This window comes from Meleagris gallopavo, chromosome 8, assembly GCF_000146605.3.
Source record: "Meleagris gallopavo isolate NT-WF06-2002-E0010 breed Aviagen turkey brand Nicholas breeding stock chromosome 8, Turkey_5.1, whole genome shotgun sequence".
NCBI classification, from domain to species: domain Eukaryota; kingdom Metazoa; phylum Chordata; class Aves; order Galliformes; family Phasianidae; genus Meleagris; species Meleagris gallopavo.
The window spans coordinates 18,543,886-18,568,223 of NC_015018.2; the positions used below are offsets into that span (position 1 = coordinate 18,543,886).

The 24,338-nt window shown below is 40.2% G+C and overlaps 1 protein-coding gene across 1 annotated transcript; it reads left to right on the forward strand.

Moving 5' to 3' along the window:
* The first annotated feature begins 8,777 nt into the window (after positions 1-8,777).
* Positions 8,778-24,021, forward strand: LOC100550598 (lipase member M-like). The gene is given in 13 exon segments (XM_031554578.1): positions 8,778-8,891; positions 15,517-15,564; positions 16,418-16,529; positions 17,213-17,411; positions 18,086-18,195; positions 18,988-19,041; positions 19,044-19,123; positions 20,299-20,345; positions 20,347-20,428; positions 20,952-21,023; positions 22,511-22,582; positions 23,852-23,882; positions 23,885-24,021. Coding segments are annotated over 13 exon segments (1,158 nt in total).
* Positions 24,022-24,338: the final 317 nt, after the last annotated feature.

A 24,338-nucleotide genomic window follows, 5' to 3' on the forward strand; every position in this document is an offset into this window, starting at 1 on the left:
TTAAATACATTGCTTCACTTTAAACGTTCATCTCTCTGAGATACAATCACCACAATTTCCATTTAGGAAAGTGATGTATTTTGAAGAGAAGTGGGAAAATGTGAAGTGCAAATGTTCAAAAATCGAAAGGCAAGTGATGAGAACTCAGTGCAATTTTTTAATAGATTCTGATTAAGTTGCTCCTGTTATGGGAGATGAATGGGGAAGAAGGCAGAAGATATTGACTCACAATGTTTGACTGCTTGTATTGGTTAGTGAAACTATCCTCAGGAGGGGCTTATGGTTGGTCTTAAACACTCAGTTGTTCCTACAACTAGACATGAGCAAAAAAGCTTCTTGTTCCGTCACTGATGTTTGAAATGATAACTGCTATCAATCTGCTCTATACACAAGGCAGAAATTACAGACCTCTTCCTTCCAGTTGCCCAAATTAAACCTCCACTCCAAAATAGCATGCTGGAGAAGAGTCACATATATATCTGACTTTAGGGAGATTTAGTTTCCTACATCTCCAAAACTGTATTCAGAAAATTGAAGCAATTTACAGACTAACACCACACCATTGATACCCTGGACAAAGTCACAACTCCACCCACAAGCTGGTCTATTCATCACATGAAGAAATGAATTCGAAACTATTTTCCTCTAAAGTAGATAATCAAACAGCATACTTGCACCATCAAAGGCCTCAGCCCAGCCATGCTGAAAGGGTATCATCCTTGTCCACTTCTCCAAAAGACTGTGCTCAGAGACGGCTCCTTGACTCAGTCACACATCTGCCCATTATACCCACTCTTAGTGGCATGCAACTTTCTGCATCATCCCAGGCTGTTCTCTGAATGTTGAATAACTAATTATATATAGAGAGATAAGAGTTATCAAAAAGGCAGAGCTCTTCATAGATCAGCTGATCTGCAGATGAAAGATCACATTTATGCCACTGCCTTTTTAACTCGAGCTAAGCTCCAGGACAGCCTAGGTGCGTACAGCCAACCTGCATCCCAATATCACGCATCTACCCTTACACAGCAGACCCACACATTATATCCATAAGACAGCAGAGATAGCTGGCAAGGGGAACACCAATGGAGTGAGAGTTCTTGGGTGGGGAAAAGGAAATTTTACCCCAAATTTTATTGTGCTGTGAAATGCATTTATAGAGTTCTTAATCATAAGCATCTACAGAATCAGGCATTTTGTTTTCAGGCATATCTCAATGTAGGATTCCATTGGGAAATGGGACTGGGGAAAGCTGCCAGTAAGGTGGCTGCTCGGCCTTGTTGGGAATTCCCCTGGGCAGAATGCTCTTCCATATCCCTAAATGCTTTTCTTGCCTGCTCCCTTCTGTTGGCCTGGCTTTTCTCCATCCCTACAGCTAGCTGCCCTAGAAGACAAAGGTTAGAAAAAATCTGCTCATCACTCCTGTGTTAAATTGCTCATTCAGTTAAGGTCCATCTCTGACTCACCAGTAATTCTGGAGATAAATGCTCCTTCAGAGGCAACTAAGCTATAGCCCAAAACAGCCCTGAAGGACACACTCATGTCACACAGGCTGAGCTGCTGCTCCACATTATCCTCTTTGTGCATCCCCAGCTCTGCTCCCTATTGTCTATCCCATCCTAGTACTATTGGCCAGATCCATCAGCTGATAGAGCTCATTAGTCCAGAGAAAAAAAAGAAAAAAGTAATTAGGAAAAAGAAAGCAGGTGGTTGTCTTCTAGAGTTAATGAGCCAAATAAATCCATGGAAGAAAGGGCCAGGCACAAAATGAAGGAGGTGAGGGGAATAAGAGCACCCTTTTCAAAGGCAGCAGACTGTTAGAGAAGCTCAGCTGTGCAAAGAAATGTAGCCTCAGGAGTTCCTTAAAATCCCAGTGTAGAAGGAATGCTCACCCTCAGAAGGAGATGGATGACCTTGCAGAGACTGCTTGCTGAAGTATTCATTTCTTCTTTGGACCCTCTTTCTATATGTTGTTATGAGAGGCACCTCAGGGTCTACCAAAAGCATCAGAGGCAGTGGAGAGTTGGAGGGTGAGGTATCAGCATGGAAAATTCACAGAGGCAGGGTGACTGCAGGAAAAAAAAGAGTAAGAATTTGATGCAATCAACTGTGAAGTGCAGTGATACCTGAAGTTGAGCTGCCTGAACTGTCAGTCCACACAGCATCACATGAACCCTGGTATATTATTTTTACATTTATTACTGCTAATTCATGATACAGCTAATCCACTAGGATTAGCCTACTGAGTTACAGTTAACTGTATCAGCTCATAAACTCCTAATGTGTCATATGCTGAAAGGAAAGAAGATGAATCACCCAAAAGTTGTATGTGTACAAGGTGAAACTCCACAAGGTAACCCTGACAGAAACAATTCCAAAGTTTCCTCCAAAGACCTTCCTGCATGAGTTAAAGTCTGCCTGCTTTGTATGTATAAGTGTTCTGGAAACTCATCACAATGCTATTTGACAGCAACACCTGCAATAGTAAAGCCTGGTGTTGGGGTCAGTGGCATGAGCAGCTCCTGACTCAGGGCTGAGTCACATGAACACGCAGGAGAGAACCTGCCTCCATTCTCTTATGTGAATCAGGAAATGAGTGCTGCATGTTGACATACCTGCAACACTACCACTTCACAGCCCTATGCCTTATCCTGTTACATTCATAAGCTTCTCCTACGCCTGGGCCAGAAATTCAGATCCAGTTTTGGATGGACTCCCTCACTCTGTGCTCTTCAGAGAGCTACAAGGACCAGAAACCAGGTGCCAGGCCTGCCTGGTGTTCCTCAGAACTGTCAACATCATCTTGGCATGGGGTGGGCAAGGGCAGGAATCTGGCTTCTAGCTGCCAAACTCCAACCTGCATACCACAGGTGCAATAGTTGCACTTAGGTTATAGCCTAGTGAATGATTAATATTCCTTTAGGAAACTAATTCTAGGCAGCTACTCACTCAGTATATGACTTTAATGAATCCTGTTTTGATCTTGTATGTAAAATGCCAGGAATCTGATTGCCCAACTAGCTCTTTGGATTACACACGAATAGCCCAGAGAAAGGAGGCTATACAGCACCCACACCTCTGAGAAGGCAATGCCGTGAGTGAAGGTCTTTTGTAGCTAACCTGGAAATGTTTAAGGCCTTTGCAGATTCAGTCTGAAGATGTAGTCCCTCACTACCAAAAACAGCATGACAACGCCTCTGTGTTCCAGGCCTGTGCATCTCTTCATAGCTGTTTTGCCTGCACATGTCTACAGTTCCTTGTGCAACACTCAAAAATTTTGTTACTCATAAGGTTGCTGTTACTGTCTGCCTTTGCTTTATAAATAGCATTTAATAACATAAACAGTACTTAAGTAACACTTTCAACCATGGAAACATGGGCACAAAATGATAAAACATATTTTGTTCGGTGTCCTGTAGCCACAGTGGAGAATGTCTCAAGCCGATTAATTACAACATTGCTATTTCCTGAAACAGCAGCAGGGAACACGTATCTTTTTAAAAAGGTGCCATAACCGACCATGCGATAGAAACTATCCAGGAAGGCAAAAGCAAATGCACCATATGAATTTGTACTGCGAGAGAAATGCTATTGCAGCCACTGCGCAGTTTCTGCCACAAGAAGACCCCCTGCTTTCTTGTTACCTGCTAGTAGCTGACAGTGATAGCAATATACTATTGCAAAGTTTGCCTCCAGCTGCCATCCCAGCATTTTCCATGGTTTCCACGCCTGTGTGGCCAACAGCTGTGAAATGCAGTTACCTGGGGCTGTGTGGAGATACCATGTAAAGATTATTTTTGTTACTCAGTATTATTAGCCAAAGTAATTATTGTAGTTACTTCTCCAAAAGCATGAAGGCATGAAAACAATTTAAGAGTTTAAAGAAAAATCAGCTTAGGCAATGTCTTATATATTTTATATAAGACTGTAATTTCCATGTTTCTGGCATTCAAATGGGCCATTCAGATGGCTTTCTTTACTCCCTAAAAAGAGTAGAATCACAGAGTCATAGGACTGCTTGTGTTGGAAAGGTCCTCAAAGATTATCCAGTTCCAACCACTCACCATGGGCAGGGTTACCAACTACTAGATCAGGGTTTAAAAGGTTTTAAAAAATGATGTGTCAGACAAGAACACTGGAAATTATGAGTTGAATGGGATTAAGCTAAAGCTAGTCTCAAGCAGAAAATCATTAACAACAACTGATTGTAAACAAACTTCCTTAAGAATTTTTCTTATCCTAGAATCATAGAATTACAAGGTTGGAAAGGACTTATAAGATCATCTAGTCCAACCGTCTTCTCATTACCACTGCTACCACATCTGGACCATATCTCATAGCTCCTCATCCAGACGTCTCTTGAACACTGCCAGGGACAGTGACTCCACCACCTCCCTGGGTAGGTCATTCCACTGCCTGACCACTCTCACTGAGTAGGTGTGTATATGTCTATATGGCTCAATCTCTACACAGGACAGCTACTAAGAAGTTGTACTGAAACCAAGTAGACTTTATTTTCTACATTGTTCTTTACTTTTTTTTTTCCAAATCTGATTTATTCAAAATAGTGGTGAGAAACTTTAATGGGGCCCTAAGTTCATGAGTCTGTAAATTTATTCTGTCTCATTTGAGTCACTCTAAAACAGACATGTATGAAAAGCAGTCAGAAAATAATTTCATCATCAGCATCTCAGAAATAAAATCTACTACATGACTGAAACACAGAAAAAAGACCCGAGACAACAGGTTGCATTTGTTCTATAAAAAATCATATGTTGACTTTCGGGAGGATACATGGGTCAGGAAACAGAGTAGATGAAATGAACAATGACTGGAATAGAATAGAATAGAATAAACTTCAGCTAATATAAATGTAATTCCAACATAGGCAACACTTCAAGTATCCACTACTGAAGAAGTGGAATTGCTGAGGAATGCTCCCGAGCCAGACTTGATGTCCGAAGATAAGTTATTGATTCTGTTTTAAAACTGATAATTTCTCAAATGTACTTTTTCCCCACATCTGCCTGTCTCTTCCATCTGACAATAAATAAATAAATAAATAAATAATGAAGAAAAAAAAGAAAAAGAAAAAAGAAAAAAAAAGGCTATATGCTGTATGGTCTGGAGAAATAAACCAATAGTATGACACTGAAATGTTACTTATTCAGATCAGCAATCTGATTTAATTGAAAAAATTCCATGACTAAAAGCACTGGGATTTCACCTGGGGCTTTTGTGTGTGTGACTACTTGATAGGATGTGAAGGTCTACGGTGGACAGCAGAGAAACAGTGATGAAGTAAGGAAAACATCTATGAGGATCATGAAGGCAGAGCAGAAAATTGTGTGCAGGAAAGCTGAGAAATGGGAGGAATGTGGGTTTATGAAAAGCTGAAGAGCTGTAAAAGGATAGGTAGATGAGAAAACATAACAAGACACTAAAACAAAAAGTAAACATGAGAGATATGAGGTGTTGATGGACACACAAGAAAACAGTGAGAGCAGAGGACACCAATAGGACTGCAAGGAAGACTGAAGCACAGAAGAGCAGGCAAAGGACAGGAGACAGGCTAGGTTAGGAGCTGGCCTCACCTCACAAGAAAGGAGAGGGTAAAGGAAAACTTACTTCATTCATCCAAAGTAGAAGTATGGCAACATGTGTTTGAATTTGAAACTCCAAATTGCATTACATAAATTAGGAGTGGCTCTTTCCTCTTGAAAGGCCAGAAGGCAGACTGAAAAAAGCAGACATACATCAAGCATAAGCAAACATGTCAATGCATGAACCTGTGTAACTTTTTTCAACATCTTTTTGATTTTTAGGTGGTTTAAATACATTGTGCAAAACTCCTCTGCTTCTTGCAGCATAGCTGTGTGGTTTCATGGGAGGAACAGTGGGACAAAGTGCACTACCTCATTGCAGATGTAGGTGACAGGATGGTGCACAGAGACAAGGCACACCAGGGTGTGTATGGGAATTTTCATGACACAGTTGCAGCAAATTGGCTTTTCCTTTGCACATTCATGAGATACAACACCTCATCGTGCCACAATCATATTTGGCAAACAAGGCTTACATGAAATTACCTCTCATATCTTTTATGAATAAGCAAGACAAATGTGCATTGCATAGTGCCTGCTATGCAATGCAGAGAGCCTGATATTTAACTCTGTGTTACACCAGTAAATCCACATTGCTTTGGTGGGAAGTATCAGGATGACTGTCTCCAATTAGGTGCACTTACACTGCTGACTGTGATTTCCCAGGCAGAAATACATACGTGCTTGCATGGTAGTGAAACACAGTGTATTTGGTGTTTCAAAGGCAGCAAGTACTCTGGGATTAGCACAAAAATAGCACTAACCTCTGCAGCGTATGCTCTTCACTTCCCCACACAGACTAACTCTGTAGGTGTTGTACAGATGGGTGAAAACACAGTGGCCTGCTGTCCCTGTAGTGCATGTAAGGAAATATATCATGATCAGAAATGTCTGGGCATAAAGTAGGCTTACCACTAGAGGTAATTCCAAAACCAAATATATCAGTAATAAAATTAAAAAGAAATCTAACCTGCGCAATATGGAAGTACTGGATACAAAGATATAAAATTATCTGTCACATATTCTGAATTCTAAGGAGAACATCAGGACCTGTCTGCTTGTAATTCATAAGTGAAGCTCTCAAGGAACAAGCCTGACAGAGCTCAAGAAACTTTTGGACGATGCTCTCATACATAATGTCTAATTAAGCAGTCCTGTGTGGAGCCAGGGGTTGGACTAAATGATCATTGTGGGTTTCTTCCAGTGCAGGATATTCTATGATTATATAACTATATTTGCCATGTTTGTAGTAACTATGACAAGCTATAATTTAAATTACAATGATTTAATCATTAACAAATATACTTATTACACAGCTAGGATTTTATTGAAATGTTGGTCAGTATTTCCCTTAAAACTGGTGCTCACAGTCACATGAGGATGCCAGCCTCGCAGTGATAGAGAAAAGCTTAAAAACAAGGAGCTCCTAATGAGGCAGAAGTTTGCTCATGGCTCCGAATGCTGAGAGCTGGCTATTCTGTATCACCTGTAAAAGGAAAAACTGTTCAGAATTCCGCTTGTAAACAACCTCCCATTTTTAATTTGTGTTTTCTGTAATACTCAGCAGCAAACAGTAAACAATTTGCAGACAACAGATGCTCAGAAGTTTAACTAGCTTATGCCCATCAGCCATTACAGATAGAAATCTTTTCCACCTGAAAATCTGGTTGTTGCTTTGCTTAAACGAAGCAGAGGATACCTGCAAACCCAGTCTTCATTCTTTACTATTATTTTCATGAACAAAATGACCTTAAGCAGATTAGGATAAAACATGTATACCTCCAAACATAATCCAAGAAGAAGATGGTTCGTATAAACTGAATGCACTCAAAGCCAAGGTGTAATGCCAGAGGCAGGTAGGAAACCCAAGAACATCTAAAAGTAAGTGCTTAAACCTATGCTTGGTACTTCCTGTTGCTAGATCAATGATCTAGGAGCCTCGCGTAGCTCCTCATCTTGTTACACTCCTCTTCTTTGCCCAAGGTTCCACAGGTAGCAGAGTCCAGTGATTCTGGAAGACAGAAAAAAGAACGGGAAGCACATCACTGGTTGACATTCTCTAGTATGGTACCTTCAGTGTAGGTTGTCATTTACGTGAAAAATAAACACTATGAGTAGAAGGTTGTATGTACACACCCTATATTGCATATTCACCCACTAGTATTAATGATTTCACCCACTAGTAGTTGACAGTTGATGTACCACACATAGAAATATGTTTGACATAAGCAATTATGTAGCTCTGGCTTTGATTTTATTTTCTCACAAATAAACTCCAGGGTGTAATTCTCTGCAGCCCCAGATTAAAATTACAGACTAATCATCACTGAAGCCATGGCAGAACTGACCTGCTCCACATCCCTGTCAGCAGTGGACATTTCTGCACGTGTAACAACTGCCATGATGATGAACATGCAGGAACTCACTCTACACAATATCATGCATCTTTCTGTATCTACCGAAACCACTCAAAACTAGAACCTCCTGTTCACCTTCTGGAGAGCATTCTCCAGACAGAGAAGAGTTTCAGTTTCTCCCTCTTTGAATTTGAATAATGCTGACCAGTGAAAAAGGCAATGGCACCAGCTTCAGTGTGCTTCATAAGCTGGTTCTTTCTATAGAAGATGAATGCTGTTTTATGAAATTAAAAAAGCTGAGTGCCTGTTATATGCCAAGGTAAGAGTTTTATACTGCACATTTACTGTAAAGCTAAGGGTGAGTACATAACATCAGAGGAACTCGTTTATGCAAAACGTTTGTACGTCTTTACATTTGTGCATGTCTTTGAGAAGAATATAGCTCTAAAAAATCATCTTGCTTTGCAATAGCACTGTCACTTGCCCACAAACAAAGCCAGTATGAATCCAGCAACAGCATAGAACCATACAGTTATTTTAAGCCTAAGGGAAGATGGTTAAGCTGTCTTCCTAAGGAAACAATGCTCAGGGGATTATCGTCTCTGTGTGTCTGTATGCTCACTGGCAAATTTCGAGCCTTGTGACCATTTCTCACTGATACCAGCACATTCCTGGCCAAAATGACTGAGTCTTCATCTGTTTCATGGGGGAGAAGAAGAAAAAAAGAAAAAAAAAAAAAGGATGACCAAGTAGAAGAGAAGGACTAAAAAAAAAAGGACGACCAAGTAGAAGAGAAGGACTGCAAGTATTTGTAATCATGTCTTACCCAGCATCACTGAGTACAAAGATCATGAGAAGAAACAGAAAACCAAGAGAAATACCCCAGTTACTGGAAATGTTGAATTTGCAACCAGCTGTAAAGTACCAACTGGTAAGAAACCATCATTTGCCTTACTTAGTGCTCAAACAACAATTTTTCAAACACAGAAGAGTTCTGATACGATTAAATGAAAATTCTGAAAGCTCCAATAATCTACTTGTCAGTTAAAAAATATTTTAAAATTGTTATTCTTTCAGATATTTATTACCTTATTTTAAAAGAAAATACAGAATCACAGAAAAATAGAATCCGTAGAGTTGGAACATTTAAAGGTCACCTACTCCAACTTCCCTGCAAGTAACAGGGACATGCACAGCTCAATTAGGTGATCAGAAGTCATTACTGACTTCTTCGTCGCCAGCAGTTCATTCTCCTACGTCTCTGTCATCACACCTCATAATAAGGACATTCCTGTCTTTATAGTTCATGTGAATCAAATCTGATATCCCTTAGGCAAGGATTTTAGCAACAATATTCATGTAGTTATCAGCTACTACCAGTATTTGGAATGAATACTCAGATTAACAGGAATGCAACTTGAAATACAACTCAGACACTGTTCAGACAAGTACTAGGAACAGCTTGTGCACAAAATCCTTGTAGACAGAGGTGCCAACTGGGCAAGGGAAAGGAAACAAAAACCCTGGAAGCAGGAGTGATTTAGACACAACAGTGATGAGCAACACTGCGGCTAGTGTCCTACTCACTAGCTGCAGCTCAGACTATGGCCTGTGCAGAATGTTCCGACACAGCCATCATGTGAAGGAGCACCTGAAATTTGTCCAGAATTTTATTGGTTCTGTTCCTATGTGACATTGTGAAACTGTGGTGGCAATAGCACATTAGAAGTACATTTCCTTCACGTAGCAAGAGAAAGGAATATTGTTGACACTAGTAAATTATACTGTGTAGACTCTTCATTTGTTTTTGAAAAGTATCAACTTGGGTTCAGCAGACAAATTTTTTCTTTATAAGGGAAAGCTTGTTCTGAAAACACAAACTGTGTTTGGTATGCAGATTTGCTATTTAAAGTACATTCTATAGATAAGTTTTAAACACTTCTATCATGCTGTTTTCCTTGCAAAAGACCAAAACAATATTCTACTCCCTAAGTGCAAGGAATCATCTTAATTTGTTACTATTTTTTAATTATTTTTATGGTGGACTAATTAATGTGGGAAAACTAATGCTGATGCCCACTCCAGGCTGCACTCAACTCAGGTCATCTTGGACCAGTTACAAGTGTGTCAAAATACCAGTTTCAACAAAGGATTTGTGATGCCATCAGCACCAATGAGGCTGCACCTAAACTATCGTGTTCAGTCTGGGACCTTTTGCTACAGGACAAAGAGTAAGGCCCTGGAACACATTCAAGGAAGGGCAATGAAGCTGTGAAGGGTCTGGAGCAGAAGTGTCATGGGGAGCAGCCGAGGGAAATGGAATTGTTCAGTCTGGAGAAGAGGAGGCTCAGACCATATCTCTCTGTACAACACACTGAAAAGAGATTGTAGCTAAGTGGGGGATGGTCTCTTTTCTCAGCTAACAGATAGAATGAGAGGTAATACCCTCAAGATGTGCTAGGGGAGGTTCAGGTTGGATATTAGAGAAAATTTCTTCTTGGAAAGAGTGGTGATGCACTGACACAGGCTGCCCAGGGAGATGGTGAAGTCACTGTCCCTAGAGGTGTTCAAGAAAAGAGTAGGTGTGACACTGAGGGACACGGTTAGTGAGCATGGTGGTGATGGTTGGCAGTTGGACTAGATGATCTTACTGATCTTTTCCAACCTTAATGATTCTGTGATCTCCAAGTCTCCCAGCAGCCTCTTTCAGTATTAGAGCAAGCCACTTACTTTAAATTGTACCTCTAAAACCACTACTCACTTTCTACTATTCCTCTGATCCTTAAAAGCAGCTGGAAAACTCCTGTAAATGCCAACACAAACCTGACTTGAGCGAATTGGCTAACGCATCACCACTGGCAACCAGAGCCAGTGCTGCCTGGTGCTACCACTGGCTCTAATTGTCCTGCCAGAGTATTTGAGCTCATGCCCCCTAACAACTTTCATTTCACAGCTAGTCAGAGTCACAGAATTGGAGTCACAGGGGTTGGCAGAGACTTCTGGTGATCATCTAGTTCAGCCTCTTCCAGGGCAAGATCCCTATAGTAGGTTGCACAGGAAAGCATCCAGACAGGTATTGAATAACTCCAGAAAAGAAATGCCAGAATATCTCTGGGCAGTCTGTTCCAATGCATACAAGAACAGTCTGTATATCATGCGGCTTTCCACGCATGCATGCAGATGTATGAATTCTTTTTTCTTATGAAGTGAATTTGATTAAGAGAGGGTGAGGAGAAATTGCATTATATATTACTACAAAATTAGCGGATGGATTAAAAGAATGGATTGTCATGTAATTGGACTCTCATGTAATACAATTTGGACAACCATGTAGAACAGATGAATTGCAGCAGACTTCATCTTCATCCATCCACATTCAGAAGTGAAGTAACCCTGTTTTGCATATGTCTCACAAACTTCATCATCAGCCAAATACACTGTAGAACATATTTCTATTGTCAAAAGCTGTGTCTTCTCTGTGCACACCAAAAAGAAAGGAGCCAGCACTGAGTATTCTGCCCTTTCTCCAGGTGGCTGAGGCTGTAAGATATGTGGGCAGGAGTGCAGCATTTTCTAGGCACTGGGAGATGAAGTGTCACCAGGTGTGCAGCACTCCATTCCTCCCAAGCTCTGCCCTTTGACTCTTCACCTATGTTACACAAAATACTCATAACTGTGGAAGTGCTGATTTAGAGTTATCTCAGTCATCACTCCAGAACACCGCAGCACTCAATCTGGTCACTAGAACATGTCCAGAGAAGCCCACGCTATTTGCCTTGACAACAAGAACCAGGAACATTTTGTGGGCCTCATAGATCTGAGGAGACTCCCTCATTCAGGCAATGCCACTTGAACACAGCACATGATGTTTTGCACTTGTGTCCTATTCTGCACAGACTCCACTCAAAGCTCTCCCTTTGCTGTTGGGAGGTGTAGGGTCCATTAGGAGTCCCTTAGGACTCTGCCTCACCACCAGGGCATGGTTGTGCTGGGAGGCAAGAGTATCCCAACCAGGGAACTATTGAGGGGTGGATGGCTGAGGGCAGGCCTTGCCCTGATGGAGACTGCAGATGTTCCACAGATGGCATGAAGAATGCACTAGTAGCCTTGTTCCTAGTTCTTACTGTGTTTTGCTCAGTCTTGGCAAACAAATCCTCACACCACTGGCATGAAATATTTTTAGGGCCATAAGAGTACATGGAGGGTTCCTTCTGTTTTTTCTGCTGTATCTCCTTGGAGACGACTGGCTGGCAGCTCACACGAATATGGCTGTTGCTCAGTTAAGCATACCATCCTCTAAACACCCACCATAACACACTCAAAATAGAAAGATTTCCCTGATAAAAACATATGGTAACTGGCTGAAGAAGGCAAAAGGACATATTTGATCCATGAAGAACTATATTCAGCATACTGCAAATATTTTCTGTCCTTACCTCAGTTCCAGGAAGAGCCAGATCTAATCCTGAATCATGAGGGAGTAGAAAGAGGAATAAATCTGCAGAAAATATCAAAACACCAGGGATTATATCATCCTGTGTGTTGCTTTTTGTCTAAGAGAGAACAAGGAGGAGTTGAGGCTTCATAAACTGAATGCATAGCCAACAATTTATACAGAGGCACTCATTTATACAATGACAGTTGGGATGACCAGTTTAAAGTTCTTTTGAGCATACCCACAATTGTGAAGCTGCAGCCACAACCCTGACAGCAGTTTTTCAACCTTTGAGCATTTCCACTGACTCCCACACCTGCTCATACTGTGAGCAGCTCCCCTTGAAGCCTGTCAGATAAAAATGGAGCATGTGTCTATGGTCAAAATAATCAGCTGAACACACCTCAATCACATTCTTTCCTCAACACAAGTATTTGCTCCAAACAAGTGCTAATACACCTCAGTGATTATTTTATCCAGTCTTCTGCTATTCAGCTTGCTATTTAACTGGGTTTTCTTGGAGTGAAGACCATACATAGAATCACTAAGGCTGGAAAAGACCACTAAGATCACCAAGTCCAATCACCATCTCACTCCCATCATGCTTACTAACTATGTCCCTCAGTGCCATGCCTTCACAGTCCTTAAACACCTTCAACGATGGCGACTCCACTACCAACTCCCTGAGCAGCCTCTGCAAGTGCATCATCACTCCTTCTGAGATGAAACTTCTCACAATATTCAACCTGAACCTCTCCCAGAGTAACTTGAAGCCATTACCTCTTGTCCAAAAAGATGCGAGATGTTAGTTATATGCAAGGAAATAAACACAAGATTAAAAAACAAACAAATCCCAATCCCACACGAGACAAAATTTGGAAACAGATGCTAAACCCAACTCTGAAAATCATTTATTTTCCTACTTCCTTGACACAATCTGAACCTAGGCTGTTATATTTCTCGTTGAAGAGTAGTTCAGACATCAGATAGGGAACATGGCTGCATCATGTCTATACTGTGTACAAAGAGCCTCACAAATTCCTTATCCTGAAGACGTTGCCACCTGCTCAAACCTACCTAAGTTCCAATACTGGGTGATGCTGGCCTGCTTGCAGTATGCTTGAGGCCCACAGCCTTGTGGGTATGTTTCCTATGTCCATAAGGATATGGAAAAACATTCAAGCTTCCTAACTACACATTTAGGTAATACCCACTTTGTGGGTATTTGGTTACAAATAACACAAATAAAGGAAAATGTCCTGCTACTACTCTTGCAACAGCATTAAACTAGGGAACGACAACATCAGCATTAAAAGAAGAGAATAAAAATATGTGCAATGAAATCTATAGAGGTACTACTTTTCTGAAAGAGCAGTCAGGCACTGGAATGGGCTGCCCAGGGAGGTGGCGGAGTCACCGACCCTGAAGGTGTTCAAGGAAAATTTGGATGTTGTGTTGAGGGAGATAGTTTACTGAGAACTATTAGTGATGGGAGGATGATTGGACTGGATGATCTTGAAGGTCTTTTCCAATTTTGGTGATCTGTGATCAAAGAGTCAGAGTGTATCCCATTCTTTCTACATAAGATGAAAAGCTGGAATTGGCAGGCTGCAAGTTAACAAGAAACTTATTCTATATTTACAGTTTCCTGAGGTATGATATTTGTTCTCAGAACAAATCCTGTCCTGATCCTGCAGTGCCCACTCCACAGAAGCTGGTATTCTCCTTAAAAATCCATCTGTGATTGTAAAGAGAAGGCAGTTACATATGTAATGTCTAAGGAGATGAAAAGAATGAAATCTGAGAATAAAAGGAGTCACCTCTCTGCTGAAACCTGAAAGCTCAAGCATTAGCACAGGGAATGAGGAATGGGAAAGAAATTGATGTTTATTGGCAATATTTTGCATGATTGTGGGGGAAACACTGGATGATCAAGACTTCACTGCCTTCTTTGCCCAGCATTGCTTTCAAACACCCACAAAATGAGTCTTCCATCCCTCAGCCACTCAGCAGAACACACGATTTCTGGCTCAAGGTTAGTAACACTTTCACTTACCTAAGAGCAGCTAGGCAAAAAGTTTTATAATGTTTCTTCCTTTTCCTACAAAAGAGACAGATATCAGAATATCAGTAATATCAGAAAGAAGGAAGCAAGAATATAAATTGTGCATTTGTTTTGTGATTAAAAAAAAAAAAGCAAGCTTCCTCATGAAGGAAAGCAATCACAATCTCATTGAGTGGGAAAGTAACACGTGCAGTAGATTTGCTTGCTAATTCAGTCCAGCTCAGAGATATGTCACTGGGATCACTGAGGTTTCAGCACAGGCTCCAGGTGTTTGTACATCGCAGAGAGAATACTCATCCAAACATCCTGCATCATCTTTGAGCTGAGATCATAGATTATAAAGTTGCTGCATATTCATTCAAACAGGCCAGTTCCTCACAGTTTTTTTTCCAGTTCTAATTCCATAAACAAGCCTGGATGTAATTACATACAGTCCTTACCTATCAGTTACATTTATCAAAGCTCTCTCTTCCTTTCCCTATCCTCATTTTACAGATTGGACGAATTTCAGCACTGAGCAGTTCTATATAAATTACATTAGGCAACTACAAATAAATGCTTCATTTAGAAGCCTTAATCCTTATCTAGATGATAAATAACTTAACTGATTTACCCAATAACTCTAGCATCCCCAAGAGTAACCTAGAAAAGTTCTCTAATTAACATACAGAATAGGGACTTGGCTTTGTAACACAAGTGACTTCCTTCTCCAAAGAAGGAATGTAATTAGTTTCTACAAAAATGCTCCTTTCCTTGGATTTTCTGACGCTTTTCACCTTGATGAAGAGTAACGTTCTAACAAATGTTAGCAGAGAATCCACACTGCTGCCAAATTCCCTCAGACTTGTTTAATGTCAGCTTTGTTCAGTTTAATTAACAAGTAGAGAGCACCAGACTAACTGCATTTAGTTTTGAGCAAGACTTCTCTCACAGAAAAGCACAGAACCTGCCTGGACACAAGTGCAGAGCAGGACTCCTGATGGGTGTATACATTGTTTTATCCAGAGAGAAGATATGGCCATTTTTTGCTGTGATGTATTTGTTTCAAGGAATTAGTTGTTCAGAAGGAATCAAAAGAATGATCCTGAAGCATTTATGAATAATGTAAATTTCTTGATGGAATTACCTGGGGACAAAGGAATGCGTGGTTCACAGCAGAGAAATTTCTAAGTATTGTGAATAAAAAGGTAGACAAGCTGCCTTCATTTACCCAACCCTAATCACTCTACATGCTACTGTTTTCTGCTACAAATCAAACTCCTCTCCTTAGTACATCTGCAGTATTAATTTCCTTTTAATATCAGTTACTAGTTTGGCACTCTCCCTGTATCTGAAAGAATGAACATCTGGAATGCTCTGCCAGTATCAGCAAAGAAGACTCTGAATTTCTAGTAACTCAAATGAGAAGAGCAGATTTGAAACAGACAGCTTTTCAGAAGAGCACATCTCAACCAAGCAAGCTCGTTTAGGTCTGTATTCACTTGCTAGAATCTTGTTTTGTTTTGTTTTTTTTCTTTTTTCTGTCCTGCATGAAAAGTTACATTGAATAATTCTGCAAGTACAGGTTCTAAAAAAAACTATCCTCTTTCATAAACGCACCCAGGCAGCTCCTCATCTCAGCTCTGGGAAATGCAAGCTCCTGCTATCATGCTACAATAGTTCTTGCATCACCATAATGCAAGGATTTGTGATCAGATGTCAGAGGTGCAACAGTTTTTAAAAATTATTTTCACTGAATAGTCAAACCCTGGCAGTCACACAAGGAACAAAGGAATTTTAGTGGTAGTTTAGGGGTTGCAATATCCCCATCTAATATTGTTTCATACAAATACTTAAAAACCTGAAAAGAAACCCCAGTTGTTTTTGCTCTCTAATATTTATTTGTAACAAATATCTTAGGCAGGTAGTGTATGAAAAGAACTTGTGCAAACAAATGCATTTGTTCTTTCTCTTGCAGAATGAACTTATTACATACAAAGGGTACCCCAGCAAGGAGTACAAAGTAATGACTGAAGATGGTTATATCATTACTATTAACAAAATCTCCTATGATACACGAAATCAGGAAAATCCAGGTACAGTTCACTAATAGGTGTTCTAGAAAGAGATACTGCAGAGTTATAAGAAATCTACCAGAGTCTGTGCACACAAGTGAAATTTGAGCATTCTAGCTGCCTTGAGCAGCTTGCAATGTCAACAGGATTTTATGTCAAGCACCTCTGCTTATAGTAAAAAAACTACTGATATGAATTAAGCATTGTAATTTCTTCATAATAGGAGTTGCTGAGTAAAGTTCAGATATATGTACGTGTGTGCGTGTGTACATCAGATAGAAGGTGCAGCCTGTCCAATCAGCCCATTTTGCAAAAGCAGGTCCAGCTTCTGAGTTTATTTTGTCTTGCACCTGTTTAATTTCAGTGTCTGATTCATATTTTGGATACATGAAATGTCTGCAAATGATCCCATATCTTCCTTGTTCCTATCAGTATTAAGCATCTTAAAATATACAAACAGTGACCTGAGGCTGCCAAGCCACTGTTGCTGATAATTGGACTTAGGTTCCCATTGATCTTACAAGAGATCCTCTCTTTACAGACAGGCATACTCAGTTCTTATGATCAGCTAGCTCCCTTAAAGATGGTACAAGGCCAAATCCCAATATTGAATATGATACAGCAATATCCCTTAACTACCAGAAAAAAAACAAGAAATTTTATGAAATGTTGTTTTGTTTCTGGTACGGCTTTCATACATGCAAAACCTGCTGTATTTCTCCAACATGGACTACTGGGAGATGCCAGTAACTGGGTCACAAACCTGCTCAACGGCAACTTGGCCTTCATGTTAGCTGATGCTGGCTATGATATTTGGATGGAAAATAGCAGAGGGAATCGCTGGTCCAGAGAACATCAAAATTATTCCACTGATCAAGATGAGTTCTGGGCTTTCAGGTAGGTCAAAACATTGAGGAGTATATTAATCTCATTTGGTTCAATCATATTATTATCATATATTACTTTTTAAAAAGCATTATTTACATTCACATTGGCTGAGATGTCTTTATGCAATTACATGGGCTTAACAGTAGTGCAGACTACTCACCTTCTATATTGCTAGCAGAGTTCAGGCTGGAGGCACAGTGTGAGGGAAGTTCAGAGGGATCTTCACAACTTGTGTCCCAACTATTCCAGTTTTGGAGGGCTTTTAGAAACACTGGCTCGTATATTTGAATGACAGAAAAAAAAAATCACAAAAGATGCAAAACAGTTTTTCTACTTATCTTAACAAACACTGAAAAATACACCATTTACTGGCAAGTTGTGTAAAATGCATGAATCCATTAGCAAGATCTCTTCTAATGTATCACCACTTGTTACTTGTAGGTAGTCCTTTACAGTTCAACCCAATGCTCCTTGAAGTCAGAATCCTCTTGTTGAAGTCAGGGGAGAAAATAGCCCAGCAAAGCTCAAGTAGTATTTTCTATATGCAGTGCCCCTAAACATTGGATCTAAAACAGCTAAGTGATTCACAGAATACCTCATTTGCCAACAAGTCTATAATAAGAACGTAAATTCAAATGATATCTTAAATTATGCACACCTCTCTTTCAATCTCCTACCTGCAGTTTTAATGAGATGGCCAAGTCTGATCTTCCAGCAGCAATAAACTTCATTGTGAAGAAGACTGGACAGGAAAAGCTATACTATGTTGGTTATTCACAAGGCACCACCATTGGTAAGTTACACATAGCAGATCAACACTTCAGGAAAATAGGAGTAAAGCTTAGTTTGAGACACTCAATGTACCTGCGCTTTTTTATCAGCTCTTTGCTGGAATAAAAAACACATGATGAGATGTTTTCAGCATGTAGGCAGGTTTAATTTATTGTAAAGATGATTAAACCTAAGGGGTCAAATGTACCACAGCTGTAAGTGCTTCAGCTTAGAATTATACCAGAAATTATTTTGAGCCTTTTTGTTCCTTTTGAGATGTGTGTGCTCAACAGCAGCCGGCTAGCTAAAAATAATAATAATAATAATAAAAAGCAAAAAACCCACACAGAAAAGAAAAGCAAAACAAAAAAATACATACACACACACACACAAAAAAAAACAACCCACAAACAAAATAGAAAGAGGATGGAAGAGAAGGACATTGGCCAGTTTGGGATAGCAAAACACATACATACATACATAAAAGGGATTGAAAGAAAGGAAAACATCTGCAACTCACAACACTATACCAAACACATGCGTACATCAAAGTGTTTACTTATATTTAAATGAACTCAGGAGAAAATTGCAAATGCAAAACATATAAATTAGTGTCTCTGATGTGGGAAGTAAGACCACAAACTGATAATACAAGGAGCAGAGATACTCCATACCAAGCCAGGCTGAATTACAGCCTCTGAAAAACTAACAAGGCTGCCTGTAGTTTTGAAATAGCAGAATAGTATACATAAATACTGCAAAAAGTCTGAGGTACAAAAATGATTTTCTTTTCACCTTGTTTTTATTTCTTCAGCTTTCATTGCTTTTTCAACAATGCCAGAAGTGGCACAGAAAATCAAACTCTTTTTTCTTTGGCACCTGTCACTGCTACTAAGTATGCCAGAAGCCCAGCAATAAAACTCCTTTACCTTCCTGAAAAACTGCTCTGGGTACACATAGGATTATCTACACTTTTTTGCTCAGCTCTTATAGGGGACATATAGAAGGTATAGCACTTTATAAAGTTTACCTATTTGCAGGTAGGTAAATTCACCTTATGATTATAGTTCATGCAGGACAACAGGAAAAGCTTTTCTGTAGGACAGTAACGTGATATTGGAACAAGTTACCCAGAGAAGCACAGCAACGCAGACCCTCGAGATTTCCAGCATCCCTCTAGAAAAAGCCATAGCTAGCTTGGTCTGTTTCTGCTTATATTTCTGCTTATAGGAGGACTCCAGATGAAACTTCCAAAAAGGTTCTTCCAAGCAACTTTTTGGTGGCTCCACAAACTAAATTAGAACTTCCTCTAATCTTCAGCTTTTAAAGGCATGAAAGAAGCAGGTTGAATGGCTAAGGAGCTGCCACGCTACCATCCAGGTGCAGCCTATCAGTAATTCCAAATTTGTGGCCATAGAGGATACTCTGAGCCCAAAAGTCATTTCCTCTCATCAGGTGTCATTGTTAACATCTTTTAAAGGTGCCAGCCATGCGACAATGAGCTGGAAATTGTAGGAAAAATGTTTCTTGATTTGTCTTTGCAGATTTTGGCAAACTGAGCTAACACAAAAAGGAAAAAGGAGGCCAACGAGAATAATGTGTGATGTTTTTTAGGATAGCATACAAGTACACACAAGGTTAGGTTTCTACACAGTCTTGGATCTGCCCGCAAAACATCCAGTTACTTATCCTATCAGTTGCCATTAATTGCAGCAGTAAAAAATTAATTTCTTGATCTCCAGACCAGCAAACACTAAAACCAGAAATGAGTGCACTCGCTAATTCATAGTGATATGAAAATCAGCCTCAAATCAGTGTGGCAGATCATATGTGCAATGCTACTTATGCATGGAATTATTTGCAAGCTTAGAGCTAAAATATAATCAGAGTTAACATTTAACATATACCTTCATTAAAAAATGATGTAACACAAGTTGGGCAATGCCTGATAGGCTGATGCAATGGAAAACACCTAGGATCATTCTTGTTTGTGTTAACATCATCTCACAAAGGAAGAAAATATGAGAACCAACAAAAGCTCTGGGCAAGAGGAACAGGGTCCAAACCTTTTAAAGGAACATTATACAGTGCACATTCTGAAATGAATGCTACCTTTCTTTCACAGGGTTTGCTTGGCAAAAGAGAATTCCTTACCCAGACTGAATGTCTAAGGAGGCAGCCACCATGCTTTTGCCAAGCTTTGTAGAAATGTCGTCTTCAATGTACAGGGCTATAACATGAATAACATTGACATGGTATGTACTGCTCTTACCAGTTTGAACAACAGTTTAAGCTTCTGCTCCCAAAACCTACCTCCCATCCTGTACAATGAAGCCAGAACTCTATTTTTTTTGCATAAAACAGCAGGGAACAGTTCCAGTACCAGACAGTGCTATCCACTGTTTACCCCAGTGCTGGCAGGGCAGCATGGCCTTTCTCCTCACAAGAGCACCTGGCACCATCTCTACAGCTCCACAGCTGCTTCAAGACTCCCAAATAAATCACTTGCTGTGGTAGGAAGACTGCTGACTTTCCACCTAGGCCTTCTCCATCTGTTAGATTCTTTCAGGTTCTTGATCATCCTGGAAAATGTTCTGATTGGCAGCTGTCCTTTTTCTGTTGCTCCAAACCTGATGCACATGGAGTTCTAGGGGAGTCTCTGGTCACACCACTGTGCTTTCTCTTCGTTTTATTGGTACAAGATGCTGCTCTGGCTGCTTACGATGCGCAGCTGAGTAAGAGGGAGGAAGAGAACATTCACTGAATATTTTCTTTCAGAACCGGGTCAAAGTGTATATTGCACGAACTGATGCTGGAACTTCTGTGCAAAACATAATCCACTGGAGTCAGGTACAAGTGATCAGACTTCTGGCACACAAAATAAGTTCTAACCCCTGGTTGTACTGTATGGAATGCGGGTAGCTGATATCTTGCTCGGAAAACATTGCTCACTGCCAGGAAATACGTGCAATCTGTTCTTCACAATTAATATCTCAGTTCAACACATTATTTTCCACTGATCTCTCTTTTGCCAGCAGAACAGAAATACCCTGTGTGACACAGGTACATGTGAAACCAACAGTGAAACACTGAATTTGTGCATGCTGGAGGTTGTATATGCAGATGTATATGCAGATGTATATTATTGTGTATCCAGTATCCTGTACAAATGGTGTCAGCACTTCAGTGCAGAGCCTGCTTTAAGAAATCACCGTTTATTTCTCTAGTGTGGGGTCAAGAAATGAGCAGAGACATCAGCTGCTTTGTAGAATATCAGATTTGGTGAATAAGGACCCTTGTATTTTCATGTCTTGTTTTCCAAGTTTTCCGTTTGTGAGCAGAAATAGAACTATAAATAATAAATGGTTTATTCATTTACAAAGTACTGTCCATCAGCAATGCTGATAGAATATGCCTGTTTCTCTTTGGGCTTGTCATACAGATTGTTTTATGTAGAGAGGTTTCATGGCAGCACTGCGGGCTCTGCCCTGCAGCGGAGCAGGAGTCACTTGCAAGCAGGGTGAATTTGCAGGAAAAGCTTGTGCACTTTTCAACATAGCAAACACAAGAACGTGTTTGAGTTACAGCTGCACAGGCATTTACTCAAAATCAAGTAACATCTTGGCTATGAATTCACATGAGATATTAGATGATAAGTTGTTTTCATAACCATTGCAGACCTGTAAGGAAGAAAGGCTACAGAGGTATGGTGAGGGAGCTCTGCAAATAGACTGAGGTTTAATTCAGCATCTAGTCATAGACTGGCAGGTACAGACATGCGGGAGTAATACTCCCAAGCTGTTGTTGTTATTGCTATTATTACTATTATAGGAGTTAACAGACACCTTGCCTCAGTATTAAATCCCACTGGTGGCTTCTCTTATAGTGGAACAATGCATGCAGTAGGCCAAGCCAAGGAGCAAGAGGGGAAACCTAGAAATGGTGACTTCTGTATTCAAACAGGAGGGAGAAGTGAAAACCTAGAAAGGAGCCACTCCCAGAGCTGAGGGATGGTAACATGACTGTCAGAAGGGGATACAGCAACAGCATGGAAGGGCACTAGCTGGAGGCAGTCACTAGTAGCAAGGTTACAGATGCCTGTGACAGCATCCCTAGGTCTTTCTACAGGTGCACTGATTCTTTTGACGTGGATAAAAATGTTCAACTCATTTTTGCTGCTTGAGGCTTTTAACTAACTGCTGTCTCTTTCATAGTTCTTAAAAGAGAAAAGCTTCAGCTGAGGCTTTGGATTTGTGTCATAGGCTTAGTAGGGAAAAATCCCATAACCTTCCTGAATGACAGCGTTGTAACTACTCTTCTCTGGTTCATTCTATTAGGAAGCCCATTCAGGGAAGTTCCAAGCTTATGACTGGGGCAGTTCAAAGAAGAACATCGAGAAATACCAGCAGGTACCATTCAGTGAAACAATATTGTCACCCTTTGGCAATGCAGAAGCACAGGGAAAGAGAATAATGATGTATTAGGAGTCACAGTTTCTGAATACATGTAGAAGGACTTAGCCACCACCATTTGTATTATGATTTCCAGTTTGGAAGTTAACAGAGAAAAATGCAAGCATTAATGTCAACAGAAACTGGGAAAAAAAGAGAAAAAAAGAGAAAAGGAGAAAAAAAGGAATAAAGTAGAAGAAAGAAGGAAAAAAATAGAATGAAAAAAGATAAGAAGATCAAACCTTTTTTCATGAAATGGCCAATAGTAATAATAAGAAAGAAGGGCAGAAGAGATGGAAAATGAATTCTGAAAAAGAACATCTAGTGGATCAGACCAAAGAGGAATTTTGCCTACTAGCATGGCTGACAGTTGCCAAAGGGAAACAGTATCAGGAATAAGGCAAGTGGTGAGTCCTAATGTGTCTAAAAGCTACCTCTAGATTCTGGACACAGGCGACTTTGACCTTACACACACCCTGAGCAACCTCTCCTCCATCCAAGACTCTGAGCCCATCCTTGACCCTCTGACCCTTTAGGTTTCCACAACAGTCTGTCATTAGGAGTTTAATGTTATGTGTTTTGATGATGGCTTGCATGAAAAGTAGCTTCCTTTGGTTTGTCTTGAATTTTCTTGCCCCTGGAAAGTCACTGGATGCCTTCTAGGTTTTGTGTTCTGAGAAATAATGAGATAATTACTTCCTGTGTTCTTTCTTCATACCGCTCGTGATTGTTTAAGCCTGTCTCCTGTCCCTGTGCTGGCCCCTATTCTCCAAATTCAGGAATCCTAAGCAGCTTCCTCTCTTCTACTACAGAAGTCACCTCATGCTTCTTTTCATGCTTGTGACACCTTGTCTTTTCTAACCAGACTATGTGTGTCTTCTGGGGCTGACCAGCACTCCAAAAGGAGTATGTGAGATGAGGACCAAGACAGAAGTTTATCCAGACATCCTCTGTCTTGTTCTGGGCTCCTGCCTTACAGTTTCCTAGCTGAGAGAGCAAAGATTTAATTGCAATTGTTTGTCAGCTCAGGAGGTGTGTTTCCTTTGCCTGTATTGTCATCTGATCATCACTGTGAACACAGACAGAAAAGGCAAGCAAGGGCACTTCCCCGCCCTTTGTCTTAGGCAACCCTACTTTGAACACTGACCTAAGAAAACACCAGATGCATGTTTAAAGGTTATTCTTCTTTACTGGACATTCATTCCAGCACTGCTCCATGTTTTCCAGGCTACTCCTCCTCTATACAAATTAGAACAGATGATTTACCAACTGCAGTATGGACTGGGGAACAAGACTTGCTCGCAGATCCCAAGGATGTGGCCATTTTACTTTCTCAGATTAAGAGGCTTCTCTATCACAAGATGATTCCTGAATGGGCACACTTGGATTTCATCTAGAGATTGGATGTACTTTTGTGTGTTTACAGTGAAATTATTGATCTGATGCAGAAATATCCTTAACTCACAAGCAGTAGTCTTACCTGCCTGACTTTCTCTGAATGTGATCATTGATCTCAAGAAGTTTTCCACTGATTACATAATTTCTCAGTTTATTGGGTTGGCAGTTTTTGAAAGGCCTGTATAAGCTGAGATAACTCCAGCAGTTACGGCATTTATCAGTTTTCATTTATTAGTAAGATGAAAATCAGAAAGAAAAAACAGAGTTCACACAAAATATTCGGTACTGAAAAAGAAAAAGAAAAAAAAAGTTGGTT